Source organism: Cynocephalus volans, chromosome 12, assembly GCF_027409185.1.
Source record: "Cynocephalus volans isolate mCynVol1 chromosome 12, mCynVol1.pri, whole genome shotgun sequence".
NCBI classification, from domain to species: Eukaryota; Metazoa; Chordata; class Mammalia; order Dermoptera; family Cynocephalidae; genus Cynocephalus; species Cynocephalus volans.
The window spans coordinates 64,474,903-64,491,634 of NC_084471.1; the positions used below are offsets into that span (position 1 = coordinate 64,474,903).

At 33.5% G+C, this 16,732-nt stretch overlaps 1 protein-coding gene and 1 pseudogene across 1 annotated transcript; both read right to left on the minus strand.

Moving 5' to 3' along the window:
- Positions 1-3,060: 3,060 nt before the first annotated feature.
- LOC134360768 (olfactory receptor 6C2-like) lies at positions 3,061-3,996 on the minus strand. The gene has a single exon (XM_063075539.1). It carries the CDS (start codon positions 3,994-3,996, stop codon positions 3,061-3,063), a length of 936 nt encoding a protein of 311 aa, XP_062931609.1.
- A 1,393-nt stretch (positions 3,997-5,389) lies between these two features.
- LOC134391680 (olfactory receptor 6C2-like) lies at positions 5,390-16,493 on the minus strand (annotated as a pseudogene).
- Positions 16,494-16,732: the final 239 nt, after the last annotated feature.

Genomic DNA, 16,732 nt, shown 5'->3' on the forward strand with positions numbered 1-16,732 from the left:
TGAGATACAAAGCTGACTGTCACCACTCATGCCTAAGATGTGATTGCCACATGCCCATTACCACAAATTGTGATAATACCCCATGTCCGCCACTCATTTATCTTAATTATCCCCCACCTCCATCCACATCCCCCTCTTCCCACTTCACTTTGTATCCCTAGGTATGTCCTCTCCCTCTGCAAGTCCAAGTGACCACTGTGGTCTTTCTTGCCTTCCTTCTCTCTCTCTTAGCTCCCACTTATGAGTGAGCACATGCGGTATTTATCCCTCTGTGCTTTGCTTATTTCATTCAATGTAAGTTTCTCCAAGCTCATCCATGTTGTTGCAAATGGGAGAATTTCATTCTTTTTTATGGCAGAGTAGTATCCATGGTGTATATATACACCACATTTTCCTTATCCAATTGTCCCTCGATGGACATTTAGGTTCCACATCTTGGCTATTGTGAACAGACCTGCAATGAACATGGGAATGCAGGTATCCCTTTGACATGATGATTTCCATTCCTCTGGGTATATACCCAGTAGTGGGATTGCTGGATAATATGAAAAAATCAATCTGTAGTTGTTTGAGAAACCTCCATACTGTTTTCCATAGTGGTTGTACTAATTTACAGTCCTACCAACAGTGTAGGAGTGTTCCCTTCTCTCTACACAATTTCCAGCATTTGTTATTCTGTCTTTTTGATTATAGCCAGTCTACCTGGGGTAAGGTGATATGTCAGTGTGGTTTTAATTTGCATTTCCCTGATGACAAATGATGTTGAGCATGGTACTGGCATAAAAATAGACACTTGGACTAGTGGAGCAGAACAGAGAACCCAGAAATCACCCCTCAGACTTATAGCCATCTGATATTTGACAAAGGCAACAAAAAACTACATTAGGGACAAGACTGCCTCTTTAGTAAGTGGTGCTGGGAAGATTGGATATCCATATGCAGAAGAATGAAACTAGACATGCATCTCTTACCATTTACTAAAATCAACTTAAAATGGATTAAAGACTTAAGTGTAAGACCTGAAACTGTAAAATTACTAAGGGAAAATGTAGGTGAAGCACTTCAGGAACTAGGTCTGGGCACAGACATTGTGAACATGAACATGAAAACTCAAGCAACAAAAGAGAAATAAACAAATGGGACTATATCAAACTAAAAAGCTTTTACAGAGGCAAGGAAACCATCAACAGAGTGAAACAACAACCTACAGAGTGGGAGAAAATTTTTGCTAACTATGCATCTGACAAGATATTAATATCCATAATATACAAGGAACTCAAGCAATTACACAGTTAAAAAACAAATAACCCAGTTAAAAAATGGGCAACGGAGCTGAATAGACATTTTTCAAAGGAAGACACACAAATGGTGAACAGATACAGGATAGTTAACTCGATTCAAAATCGTTTAAAGATATATAGCATATCATACCTATTTAAATATTTTATGTATTTTTCGGCCAGAAATTAACATATTTTTCAATAAATAACTATTTTCCTTTTTTGCAGGGGTTGTGATATTTTTTATTCAGTATTGTTTGGAAGTAATATATTCAGCATCATTTAGTTACTAAATTTTATATACACTCTAGTGCACACAAAAATAAAGTATTTGGCTTTAGACTAGATTTTATATATACAGTGTAAACAAAATTTTAGTGAGATTGGTGCTATAGAAACAAAAGTTAAAACTTAGGTCAAAACAGCAGGGAGGATACAGTGTTTTTCTAAACTGGGTTTGTATGCTGTGTGATGGGGCAGGGAGAAACAGCCTTTAAGTAAAAGTGGCATTTGAATTGAGATATAAATGAAGAATAAAAATCAGATGGAAGAATGAAGGTAAGAGCATTCTTTGCATAGGCAACAGTAAGTGTAAACTTTTGGGAACTCCAGGTGAGAGTCCAAAGGAGAACCAATAGGCCTGCATCCCAGAACGATGGGAGAAAATTTATCAATGTGAAAATTTATTTAGTGATTGTGTGAGCACTTTTGAGAAAAATTAATGGATATTTTGTTTTCTAATCTATGTTGTTCACTTTATTAAAAAAATTAACTTATTTTAATTATAAATTTTTATTTGAACTTCCTTTTAAATTATTTGAGACTTCCATATACTGCTGGTTTAATTTCCTTGATTTCTATTAAAATTGTAAGTTTCCATGATACATAAAAACTTACTGCTAATTTAGCTGCATTTTGAGTTAAGATGTCATATTATATTTTAGCAGTTAAAAGTTTTCTCCTTTCCTAGTAACTTAATTTTTCAACTGCAATTAACATTTTGACATTGTACTTATAATTTCATATCCTTTCAGAAAAGTGCCCTTCTCAACTTTGAGTTAATATTTAGTCTGTATAATCTGTGATTCTTTTAATTTAAAATTTTTGCATTTTATAATGTGTATGTACATGTCTATGAATATACTTCAGTATCCTAAATATTAAATTCTGCTTCTATTTAAAACACATTTATTTGGACATGCATTTTTTTCTTAACTTTTCAATTATATCATTTATTTCTTGATGATGGTCCTTTTAAAAAAATATAGTTATATAGGATTATTAGTGACTTAATAAGTTCGGGGATATTATCAATTTTTTGTCTCTGCCTGAGATTTGGCCTAAGAACTAGGAAATCAATAAATTTTAATTTAGTCAAGTAAAATATTCAGCAATGTTTAGAATGAAAGAGATGATGAGAAATTTAAATCAATTATTTTCTTGCAAGTACAAAATAATTTAAGATAAGCTAGTGGTTTACTTTTTTGATTTGCATTTGTTTTATGTTACTTTGTTTTTAATTTTTGCTTGATAGATGGGAAATAAAGTCAGGATTACATTTACTAGAAAAATATTATAATGTCTTACGATTGAGATTTTATCCTAAAAGACGTTTGTTTGTAGGGGGATGAAAGGAGAATGCGGTGGAGGGTATTTGTTCTGGGTGCAATAAATGAGAAAGTTAACCTGAATAGAGAACAGATCAAGAAGAGACAAACAGATTTGAAACTGATTGATTTACTCTTAGTTTGATATTTGATTTCTACACTTGAGCATTCCCTTACTTCTTTGAGACCAATGCAAGTTTTTTGAAGGAATCACTGAATGCTTGTCTCACTTGTTTGTTTCTCAGAGTGTAAATGAATGGATTCAACATGGGAGCAATGGATGTCATCAGCACTGTCACACCCTTGTTAATATCCACAGACTCCTTTGCTGAAGGTTTGACATAGATGAAGATACAGCTTCCGTAGGTGATGGAAACCACAGTCATGTGAGAAGAGCAGGTGGAAAAAGCCCTTTTCCTTTGCTGGGCAGAGGGGAATCTGAGAATGGTTTTGATGATGTAGATGTAGGAGAGAACAACACACAGAAGGGTTGTGATGAAGGTCAATACAGCACAGACTATGACCATCTGCTCTATGTGCCATGTGTCTGAGCACGAAATCTTCAAGATAGGAGATGAATCACAGAAAAAGTGATCAATGACATTTGAGTCACAGAATTTCAAATTTATGAATTGTGTAAGTGGTGGAAGTATGATCAACAAGCCAGCCATCCAACAGCAGAGGACAAGTCTCCTGCAGACTGGGCTGCTCATGATGGTCACATAATTCAGGGGTTTGCAGATGGCCACGTAGCGGTCATAGGACATGATGGCCAGAAGAAAGAATTCTGTTACTCCAAAGACATCAATAAAAAATGCTTGAACGAGACAAACACTATAAGTAATTGACCTGTCACATGTTGCTATGTTATACAAATACCTAGGAATACAAGCAGATGTAAATGAAATTTCTAGTAAAGCAAAATTCTGTAGGAAAAAGTACATGGGTGTTTTAAGGTGGAAGTCCACCAAAGTGAGAAATATGATGGTCAGATTTCCAGTTATACTTATTATGTAAGTGAGAAATAGAAAAACAAAAATAGGAATCTGAAGTTGAGAGTCATCAGTCAGTCCCAACAGGATGTAGGTCGTTATTGTGTGGTTTCTCATCACTGACTACTGAATTTTATTCAATCTTAATGTAAAATTTAGAGGTATTTTCCTTGAGTAGAGTGATTTCAAACCAGATAGCAATAAACAGTTGCACTTAGAGCAAACTAAATTCACACTTAGTTTCTTCTGTAAGTAGTGATTGATGTTGCCTACACTCTAGTGGGCTTGGCTACTCAATTGATTTTTATTGTTTTGATAGCTTGTGATAGATTTTTAAACATACCTTTAAAATATGTTCTACCATCCCAATTTCCTCCTTTCTTTCACATTTGTATCTATATCCTGTTGGATATTCACATGTTATTAGATTTGACCCATAATGTGTTGTGATTCAACAAAATTGTGATTTCTATTTATGTCTGAGATCTCTTCTGTCTTTTAAAGGTGAATATTTAAATATAATCATTTTTCATGTCTTTCCTAGATGATTTGGTCCTTCATAAAATGTAAATATGTAACAACTAATGTGGGCTCCATGCACAGGCTTTGTTGATCCATTTGCAACTTGCAATATTTTACCACCATGACTAAGCATGTGTTTATGTTTTCTTTTGTGTTTTAAAAAGGAACTTCCACATTGTTGGCTCACTTCTGTGACTCTCCTTACCCTCTTCTGCTTGTATGTAATAGATACTCAGCATTCATTGGGATACACCATACAGGGAGTATTTTAATGCACAATTTATTTGCCACATGTGAAGCAATGTTTGGTCCAAGGATATACAGCTGAAAAAAAAAAAAACACAAAAACCACATTATTTCTTTTGTGCATTGTCTCTTTAGTTAAGTATGAGAAATACTCTAACAATACTTGCTAATATTTACTATCAGTATCGTCAAGTTCAAAATCAAATTTGAAATACTGAGTATACTCTTCAGCACTTTCTGTGTGCAAACTACGTATTGGTAGTTTCCAGTTTGAGCATCACTTCTACTGGCAAGTCTTCTAAAACTGTGTTGTCTGTTGGCTGTTCCTCATTTGTGCCCCTATGATAAGTAATTATTTCCATTTTAGCACTTCCTCTGAGAAAATGAGTTTGTTGAAATTGGGGACTGCTGTCTTTTTTTTTTAACCAGGATAGCTACCCAAATAACACAATCGTAGACTTATAGTGTATGTGTAAGAAATATTTTTGCGTAAATACGTACATATCTAATTAATTGGCTTGTGCATTCCAGCTTCTGTCTTATTTGATATTCATCTTGAGACTGCTTTGTCACCAGGTTTAATTATTTAAATTTTGTATGCCCCTCTATTTAACATTAATATATATATATACATATATTTTGCATCTGAAACATAAGTTTTGCTAGTGAATAAAGTCTCATCATGAAAGCATTACTCACTCTGCTTATTACCTTCCATGCTGACCAAACTGTTAACTGGCCTCTACTTCTTGCTCATGCTCTCAAGCAGTAAATAGTTGTATCTTTGTTGGCTGTGGTATTTGCTTTCTTCAGGAATCTGTTAGTAAAATATTCAAAACAGAGGTCAAGAAATTTGCATATCTTGATACGTAAGTTTTACATGCTATTCATCATTTTCGATGGTTTGTAAATTGTTTTTATTTCTTTTTACTTTTCTTTACATTTTCTTGTGTAGATGCTTTACAATGACCACTAGTCTTATTAGTAGAAAGCAATTTTCATTAAGAAAAAAGAATGCTTGAACACATCACAACCAACTTGGTTCAATAATATTGATTAATATGAATAACCACATTATTCTGGCTTATACGTACTTCAACAATATCCTCCTTAATAATTTAATAGGTTAAAAAATCCAAACAAGGGAGGAAAAAGATGGATTCTTCTGAGGCAGGAAGGAATCAACAACTATACATGTTGCTGGATCATTTCCTTATGATTCCTTCTTACTTAGATCTTTTATTCCTTTATAAATGGTGACCTAAAATGAATTGTTAGTCCTTAGACAAGCAACAAGCAAGACAGGTCCAGAGGCAACAGAGCAGACAGCTAGAGGGTCAGAGGAAGCTCACCAACTGTTTTGAGGGTCAGTGGAGCCAATCTGTGGAAAAATTAGATCAGAGCTGTGAAATGTAGAAAATAGCTGCAGAGGGCTGGATTTAACATGATATTCATCTTAAAACATATTGTACATATATTTCTAATCCCTTAAGTGCACTTAACTTAATTCTGTTTAATTTCAACCCACTGTATTTGTGTAACCAGTTTTAAATACCCCCTTTTAAAATAATCTTTTTTTTAAAAAAATAAGTATGTGAAATGATGGATATGTTAATTAATTTTATCATTTTACAATGCATACGCATATCAAAACATCACATTGTATACCATAAATGTAGACAATTTTTATCTGTGAATAAAAAAAAGCTCTTTAAAAAGATAATGAAATATATATTCTTTCTTGATCCCTATTTTATTGGTTATTTCTACATCTATTGTCTAACATCCTGGTACTATGGAACCAGGGTTATTGGCTCATGTTTTTCTACTACATTTGGACCCTGTATATTCTCATCTATGGAAAGGACATAATAATACCTATTGTCTTAGTCTGTTTGTGCTGCTATAACAAAATATTACAAACTGGGCAATTTTTAAAATAAAACCACAAATTTATTTTCTAACAGTTCTGGAGGCTGGGAAGTCAAAGATCAAAACACTGGCAGGTCCAGTTGTTTGTTGAAAGCTGTTGTTCACTTCAAAGAAGGAGCCTTGATGTGCATCCTTCACAGGGAAGAACTCTGTGTGCCTCACTTGGCGGAAGGCAAAAGGGCAAGGGAGCCTGATGATGCATGAAGCCTCTTATGCGCCTTTAATCCCATTCGTGAAGGAGGATCCCTTATGATCTAATTGCTTTTTAAATACCCCACCTTTTAATACTATCACATTGGCAACCTATATTTTGGAGAATACATATGCAAGTCATAGCACCTGTCTTGTCTAATTAGTGGGTTTAATAATGAATAAATGATGATATATGCAAATAATATGAAAAATGTAGCATAAAATAGAAATCTGATTTGCTTCATTATAATTGATAATGATGGGGTTACAGAATTCAACGTTTTTCAATTTTATTTATATTTATTTTTTGGGGGTACAGTGTGTTGTTTCAATATGCATACACTTTACAATGAATCACTTAGGGTAGATAGCATAGTATTTTACCCATTAGTCCACCCTTTCTCCTCCCCCAACACCTCCCTTCTTCCAGCCTCTGGTAACCATTATTCTATCCTTTACTTCTGTGAGAACCACAATTCTTTTTTTTTAGATCCCACGTATGAGTGAGACCATGTGGTATTTGTCTTTCTGTGCCTGCCATACTTCATTTAACGTGGTGGTTTCAAGCTCCATCCATGTTTGTGCAAATGATAGGATATCATTTCTTTTTATAGTTGAATAGTATTCCATTGTGTATATACATCACAGTTAAAAAAAAAAAAATAGAGAGCCCAGTAACAAAGTTATGCCTTTACAGCCAACTGATTTTTGACAACGGTGTCAAGAATACACAGTGGGGAAAAGACAGCATCTTCAATCAGTGGTGCTGAGGACACTGGATATCCACATGCAGAAGATTGAAACTAGACTCTTATCCCTCAGCATAAGGAAAAATAAACTCAAAATGGATTAAAGCCTTAACTTAGGACCTGAAACTATGAAACTACTAGAAGAAAACATAGAGAAATGCTACATGAAATGGGAGCAGGCAGTGCTTTTTTGAATGAGACCCCAAAGTCACAGCAAATAAAGCAAAAATACAGAAATGAGACTGCATCAAACTAAAAAGCTTCTGCACAGCAAGGGACACTGTCAACAAAGAGAAGAAAAAACCTACAGAATGAGTAAAAGTGTTTGCAAACTGCACATCAGACAAGAGGCTAATATCCAGAATATGTAAGGAAATCAAACAGCAAAAAAACAAGTAAACTAATTTAAAAACAGACAAAGACCTGGATAGACGTTTCTCTAAAGAAGACATAATACAAATGGCCAACATGCACAGGAAAAATGCTCAAAATATTTTAAAAAATTCTTAGTATTTCAAAATTCCACCTATTTCAAAATGACTTTATGAATGTATCACACGTTCTTTTAAATGCTTAAAATTGTTTTTATTTATACATATTTATGAAGTACAGAGTTGACCATCAGTATTTGTGAACAACATGTGATGATGAAAGCAATATTATCAGCATGTTCATCATTATAAATCAAATTACTTTTTGGATGAGTGGATAAGGTAAATGTAGTACATGTACAAGTTTTAAAGCAACTTCTGACATGCTATTATATATCTCTTTGATTTCTGCAATTGTTGAAATGTCTGCAAAATGCATATTTTTATGAACATTATTTCACAATTCATAAAAATTCCTAGAAATGTAATTTCAAGGACATAGGACATAGTTATTTAGAACTTTTGTGTATATTTACCAAGGCATCATCTATGAACTTTATATCACTGTTTTCCTTGAGCTCACTGTGTGACTGTGTAATTGTATCTTCACTCAAATCACTGCAATGTATCATGGGACTTTTTTAAAGATCACCCCTCACTATACGACCAGTTATTAAACTTAAACTCCAAGATTTGCTGTCATCATCACAGACCTGTGACATTCTTAGGAACTATAGGGACACAGTGTAATAACTACAGTTGATCATTCTAATTGAAAGAAAGGGTGCTCTTTTTCAGCTTTCCTACTGTCCCCAACCCATTTCTTCTCAACCCAGTAGCTCCTAGATCTATTTCAACGTAGCATGCTCTTTCCTGCACCTTGTGGGTGATAGCCCTTGTTCCAAACTATTCGTCATTTATCCCATTCACTACTAATCCTAGCTATTAGGAGGCAAAGTTTAAGAAAACAGTTGCATCTTCCGAAGACTTTTATACTTAACAAAAAGTGAAGGGATAGCTAGTTTTGTGAATATTATTAGATAATCTTTCATGGGGTTTGATTTTAATACAGGTATACATTTTCTTTTCCTGTAAAGAGGAGAGTGAGAGTATGACAGATAACTTCTCATTGTATATAAGTTTATATTATCATTATATAACTAAAAAGCAGCATTAAAAATTGCAACTGAGAGATACGTGCTGATTTTTACATAATAATTCAAATAATTACATCTGACTTTGGTAAATCACATCAAACCTGATTCTCAGAGAAAACCATTATACAGATTTACTGGAAATGAAAGTAAATGAAATAGCCACTGTACTTACTCTTCTGAGAGTTAGTAATAGCTTCTGCTGATTCTTTAACATCAAGAGTGTTCAAGGCTAATTTGATGAAGAGGACCTAGCAGCAAAGTCTTGACTGGGATTATCCTGTCTCTCAGCTTATGTCTCCACTTTGCTGCTCTGAGAGGGCCTGGAACTGTTTGAGTTTTTCCTTTTCTTCCTTTTTTTCTTTTCTTTTCTTTTATGTTCAGCACATTGAGAAGATGTTCTAACCAAGGACTATGGTCTCTTTTGAACCTAGGAAATATTTTCTAGCTCTTTTTGGGTGGAAAATAAAACATTGTTTAAATATCGCTTTCTCTTGCTTTCAAAGCATTTTTATTATGATATCTCTGGACAGGGTGAGAGGCTTTTACACTATTAAGGCTTACATTTGATTTATTTGCAAAATCTGAAACTATTAAATAATAGATGACTGGGACCTTAGTGACCCATGTTTAAATGTCACTAATGAGTCTTCTTTGTAATGAACTGGGTAAAAATCCCTAAAGATGCAGCAGTGGGGACAGTGTCCTTAGAGACACAATGATGCAACAATAGCAACAGGCACAGGTCAAGATACAATAGTTAAGAAACCAGATGGTCAAGAACAAATCCGCCTTTCCTGCATTTTTTCCCTACCATGTATGAAAGTTGAAAGATCACAAACTAACCTACATACTATTTTTTCAGTCATTAAAGAAGATAACTAAATGAATGTATTAGAAAACTCTAAGCAACTGATAATTCTTTTAAATTATACATTAATATATAAAGTTTTATATAAATATTTTAAAAATAAAAATACAGTTTCTATTATTTACCTTTACAAGTTGCTTTTTTTCCCTACACTATTACCGTAACAATAATCATTGATGTGAATGATGATGCATGATATGTATTTTCAAAATTCATTCATATTTTAACCCATTCTTAGCAGTTTTAAATGAATGTGCTGTTATCACTGTTCCTTAAAAATAGCTTTATCAAAGTCAATTGCATGACCGTATCATCTCAGATATTTAGTTTGTTTGGCCTTTTTTACAACTAACCATTGCTGGGGGCAGTGCACTTAGATGAAATTCTAGAGGTAGAATTTCAGAATCAAAATGAAAATATATTCACATTTTGAGGCTCTTGTATTAAACTGCCAAAGTGCCTTCAAAAGGTTATACCAAATTAGACAGTAAAATTGCATTTCTGACCTAGCTTTGCATCACACTTAATTTAATACTTATGGTCCTGTTTAATGGTCACATATGATGTGAAACTTTTTCATCAGTTTGTCATCTGTTTTAATTCTGTTTATGCTATTATAATTTATAGTAACACATGTTTCAGAAATTTATTTTTACATTTTTTCTGAATAGAGCTTGTATTTTCATTTTAATTCCTATATGCTTTACATGTTACTGTTATATTCATAGGATCTTATCTTTTAATAAGATACTATTTTTAAAATCAGTTTTGCACCATTTTAACTGTGTATAATTTAGTTGCATCTAAGGAGAATCTACCTCTTTCACTGTTGTATTTTTGTAATGGCTATCCTTAATAATATTTTAACAGAAATAATTGAGAATATTTTTCATTGAAATACCATAATTATATATACTTATGGGATACAATGTGATGTTCTGATTGACATATGCAATAGGAAATGATTAAATCAAACTGAGTAACATATTCATCATCTCGCTTACTTATCATTCAGGCTCTAAATAGAGTTTCTTAAGCGTAAAGGTGGTTAGTACACTTTTTTTTCCTGCACTGTTTTGCTTTCTTCCTCATGTCTCCCTTTTAGTATTTCTTATGATGTAATCATGTATGGATTCAGGTCAAGATATATATTTTCTTTTCAAAATAAACAATTGTGGATGCTATTACATATACATCAAGTATATGTTTTTACATCAAGATATTTATGCTTTCTTTCATTAGTAAAAACTTTTTCGGTTTTGGTGTTCACTGCTGCTTCTCATTATTTTGAGTACTGGAAAATTTCCTGTTGACTTCTTTTGAATCTTAAGCTGAGATATAAGACAGAATGTCCACTCCCACTGCTTATATTTATCACTGCATGGAAGGGCCTAAACAGGGCAGTAAAACAAAAAGAAATAAATATACTGTTTTGCCATTATTTGCAGATTATTTGATTATGTATGTGTGTTGCAATATTTAAAAGATCCTATGAGTAAATCACTTGAATTAATTGGTAAATTTTATAGTTAATAATGACTAAATTTGGAAAGGTCGACAGCCAAGTCAATATACAAAAACCGGTAGAACCTGTCGATACCAGCAACAAACAGAGGATAAAATAAAAAGTTCTTATAAAATAGCAACAACCATGCAGGAATGAATATACCAAAATACATGGTAATATGTCTGTCAATGTTGTGCAAAGCCCCTCTGCATTTAAAATTCTGAAACATTTTTGAAAGTAAAGACCAAAATGGGTGGGTGCTATACCATACTTTAATTGATCAGACTCTCTGCAATGTAAATATGGTAATTTTCACCCAATTGGCCTGTAGGCTTGATGCAATCTTAATTAAAATTGCTGTGAGAATTTTTCTGTTTGCAGAAATTGCAAAGGTTTTAAAAGTTTTATGAAAATCAGAGGGCTGAGAAGAGCCAAGACATTTCTGAGAAAGCAGAACAAAGCTGTTCCATTTACACTACCCATTGTGAAAATTCATTAAAAAGCCACTGTAAATGAAACAGTAGAGTATTGATTCAAAGACAGAGAAACATTATCAACAGAATTAAACAATGAACCCTGAAAAGATTTACTTATGATACAACAATTAGTTATAACAACGTTGCCATTGAATGCGACGAGGAAAGGGTTATGTTTTCAATAAATAATGCTGCCTTATTTGGATATCAGTATGGAAAAAAATAGAACATTTTCCCTACCTCAAACCATAGGCAAAAGTCAATTTCAGATGGGCCGTTAACCCTAATTTTTAAGATCTGAGAATGAAGCTTATAGAACAGAACATCGTAACTATCTTCATGATATTGGGCTAAACAATGATTTCCAAAGCAAAGCACAAAGAGCCTTAGTGAGAAAAGAAATGAAAAAATAAATTAGACTTTACTAAAATGAGAATTTTTGTTTCTCAAAGTTGACATAAAGAACATTAAAAGACAAGACACGGAAAGGGGATAAATAACTTCAATAAATACAATATTAGAAAATTCACAATACTCCTACAAAAAATAAATTTTAAAAAGAGACAATCTAATAAAAAGGAAAACATTATTTGAATAGACACTTTGCAAAATAGGTTGTCTGATATCCAAAAAGCATATAATAAGGTGTTCAACATCATTAGTCATAAAATGGCTAAAACTGCTAGTTTTGACAAAGTTACATGTTGACAAGAAAATAGAGCAATTAAAACTCTCATGCTTTCGTGATGGGAGAATATATTGGTAAAACATCTTTGAAAATTAGTTGCCAATGTCCACTAAGCTAAACATATGGCTACCATATAGGCTTTCAATTCCACTCCTAATGATATGATTATATTCTAAAGATATGAGTGCATATGTCTGTGCAAAAACACGTGCAAGAATATTTTAGCAGCTCTGTTTATAGCAGTCACATATTGGAAAAAACCCAAATCTCTATTATTAGAAAATGATTAAATTAATTGTGCTATAACTATGTGATTTATAACTTAGATATTAATTAATAAACTGCTGTTAATATAATAACTTGGATGACTATCACAGACACAATGTTGAGAAAAATGACACAAGACCCAAAAGAGTACATTCTGTGTATTTCTACTTATATAGTGGTCATGAATAGACAAAACTAATCTTTTATATTATAAGTCAGCATAACACATACCTCAGATATTTTTTTAAGGTGTTAAAAATATGTGTGCTGGTTAAATGATATCTACCCTTAAAGAAATTCATCAAGCTCCATGCATTTAATTATGTTCATTACTATACGTTAAGCCTTAATCTTTGAAAAGTTTTTATATTTTTAGAGATACACATAGAAACATTATTGATGAAATAACATAAAGTATATATATGTTCAAATAATCAAATGTGGATAAGGAGGAATGTAGCGGTTTGCAGGTGAAACAAGATTGGCCATAAATTGATACTTATTGACGCTGTGATGGATATAGAGGCATGCATTATGATATTTTCTCCATTTCTGTAAGTTTCAAATTAGTAGAAATGGAGTGCTAAACACATAGTCAGGCACAGAGTAAGCGTTCAAAAATACTCGTTGCTAATAGAATGTTTTTAACATTTTTGGATGTTTTCAGGAAATCTAGGAGACGAGTTGTAATTACCTCTGAGCTGAAAAAGGCAGGCATCTTAGATCAAGGCCTATAGTAACTTCTCAGTCTGGGCCCTCATTCAGCTCTTAGTGAACCTGAAGAAGCAGATGACTTTTACTCCCACAATGCAGACCTTCTCCAGCTTCTTGAACTCCAGACAGGGGAGGAATATCACTGCAATTAGAACTTCTAGAAACTGAAAGATTCTAATCACTCAGTAGTCACCGAGTCTACAAGACCACTAATTTCCATTTAGAAATACCCAGTGCTTGTCAGATCAGGAATTCAGAACACGGACAGCATAATTCATAGTATTGTCAGTTTGGGAGTTAGGGTGAGAAATGGGCCAAGTGAGGAAATATGGGAAGGTTGGAAGAAAATGCAAAACGATGAAGGAAAAATGAGTCACCAGAGAGTCAGAGCTTTTGTATCAGAATGAACCGGAGTGAACGCTGTAGAAAAATTGCTATCGTGAGTTTCCAAAAAGCTCTGCCTGTGTACGAAAGAGCTTTCTGTGATCTGTAAACTCATTTTACTCTGATGCCTTTCCTGACTTCTCAGTATTAATGGGTGTTTCTCTAAGAAACAGCATGGCTTAGGTATTCATATTCCCACTATTTACATATATTTAGAGGTTCAACTCTTTTTCAGAGGAATTAGAGTTACATTAGTGATCACAGTGTTTATATTTTCATTCAATAGTTCTTTTAGTTTTTAATCCACAGCTTAACTCCATTTGTACGTTGTTAATCTAATATGAAAAAGAGGTATTGCATTTTGTAGTTGATTATTTTTAAGCTCACTGTATCTTTTATTATTTAAATGTTGTTTATAATGGTTTCAATACATGTGGAGTTTGCTTGGGGAGTTTCTTGAAAATACCTTGTTCCTGAAAAGTGTTTCTGTAGTGAAGCTTTCTTATGTCAAATACTGAAATTTGGTTCAAATAAACAGTTTGAGTCCATTACTAACCAGCACTGCATAAACATCAAAGGTATTCAAACAGAAAAATAACATGAGCCACATATATAATTAAAAAAAAATTAGTAGCCAAATTTAAAAATAACAATAAACTAATTGTAATGGTAATTTTTACTTAACCAAATATATCAAATAGTATTATTTTAACGGGTAGTCACTGCAGAATTATTAATAAGATATATCACATTTAAGTCCCTAGAAATGTCATTGAAGCTTTGTTTTACTTGCTTGTTTCTCAAGATGTAAATAAAGGATTCAGCATAGGAGTGAAGGACATAGCGTTTTGTGACCACTTTTGCTGAGGGTTTAAACTAGATGAAGATACAGCTCCTTAGGTTTACAATGACTTGTAGTCATTTGTGGGACTAAGTTACATACTTTCCGTGTTTTTTACATTTTACATGTTTTTACAATCTTCTAATAATTTTAATTTCTTAGCAGCCATTGGTTATAGTTATAGAGTAAGGCATAGAAACAAATGCAGATGTTAGGAATATGACTATTTTCCATACAAATTTACTAGTCGTTTAAGAACTGTTAGCACCTTATTTTGTATGTTTTCTATTTAAACTGTCCTGTACTTTCTAGAATTTTCAAAATTGTGGGATCTCACTTTTTTATAATTCAGTTTTTATTATTACATTCTGTAATGATGAACATGCTAATTATCCTGATTTGATCATCACACATTGTACATGTATATTGATATTCAATTCTGTACCCCACAAAAATGTTAAACCAATTATTTTTCAGTAAAAAAGATATAATCCTTTGTCGTAGTTTCCTTTAAAATATTAAGATTTTCTTGTTGTTTGCGGTGTATATATTTTATTTAATGAATTGATCATATACACCTGCTAAAACATAAGACATGAAAGGACAAGAAATTTGTTGGTTTTTTGTTCTGTCTCCAGTGCCTGAAATGGCATCTGGCATTAAAAAAGGTCTTTGAGGAGAGGCTGGTTAATGGCTCCAAAATCACAGCTAGATAGGAGGAATAATACCTAGTGTTCTGTAGCACTATAGGGTGACTATAGTTAGCAGTGACTTTTTGTATATTTCCAAATTTTTTGATTGAGTCATTGAAGGCTTGTTTTACCTGCTTGTTTCTCAAGGTGTGAATGAACGGATTAAGCATGGGAGCAATGGAAGTAGTGGGGGCTGTCACATCCTCGTTAGCAGCCACTGATTCCTTTGCGGAAGGTTGAACGTAGATGAAGATGCAGCTCCCATAGGTGATGCCGACCACAATCATGTGGGAAGAACAGGTAGAAAATGCCTCATTCCTTTGCTGGGCAGAGGGGAATCGTAGAACGGTCTTAATGATGTATGCGTAGGATAGAACTACACATCCGAGGGTCATGATGAAGGTCAACTCAGCACGGACTATGACCATCTGCTCCGGAAGCCACGTTTCTGAGCATGAGATCTTTAGGAGGGGCGATGCATCACAGACAAAACGGTCAATGAGATTAGAGTCACGGATTCCAGATTGAGACCCAGGCTGAGTGGTGGGATTATGATCAACAATCCCGCTGTCCAGCAACAAAGGACTGGGCTTCTACACACTCTCTTATTCATGACGGTCACGTAATGCAGGGCTTGCAGATGGCTGTGTATCGGTCATAGGACATGGTGGCCAGGAGAAAAAATTCTGTCACACCGAAAAGATCAGTGAAAAACATTTGAATGATACAATTGTCATATGTGATTGTCTTGTCACCTGTTGATATGTTGTATAAGAATTTGGGAATACAAGCCTATGTAGAGGAGATTTCCAAGAAGGAGAAATTTTGTAGGAAAACATACATGGCAGTTTTAAGGTGTGAATGTATGAAGGTGAGGGCGATGATGGTCAGGTTCCCGGTTATACTCAACGTGCAGGTAAGAAAGAGAAAGAGGAAAATCCCAATCTTCATTTGAGGGTCATTGGTCAGTCCCAGCAAGATAAATGTTGTTATTGTATGGTTTCTCATCATTGCTTTCTTACTTTTACTCAATCTGTATTTAAAATTCAGATATATTTGCACAGAATGGTAATTAATAGAGGAGAAAGTATGCAAACAAATTCACGTGCATTTACAAATTTTGTTTATCAATCTCAACATCCTGGTAGCGTAGGTTCTACAGTTGTGTGTTCTTGGTCATTTCAGGGGAGATTTAGAAAACATCCAAATCTAGATTGCTTTATCTGTACCACATTTCAAAATATTAT

What these genes read in the sequence shown, in the direction of transcription:
- LOC134360768 (XM_063075539.1), bottom strand. Translation starts at nt 3,996, where the DNA reads ATGAGAAACCACACAATAACGACCTACATCCTGTTGGGACTGACTGAT.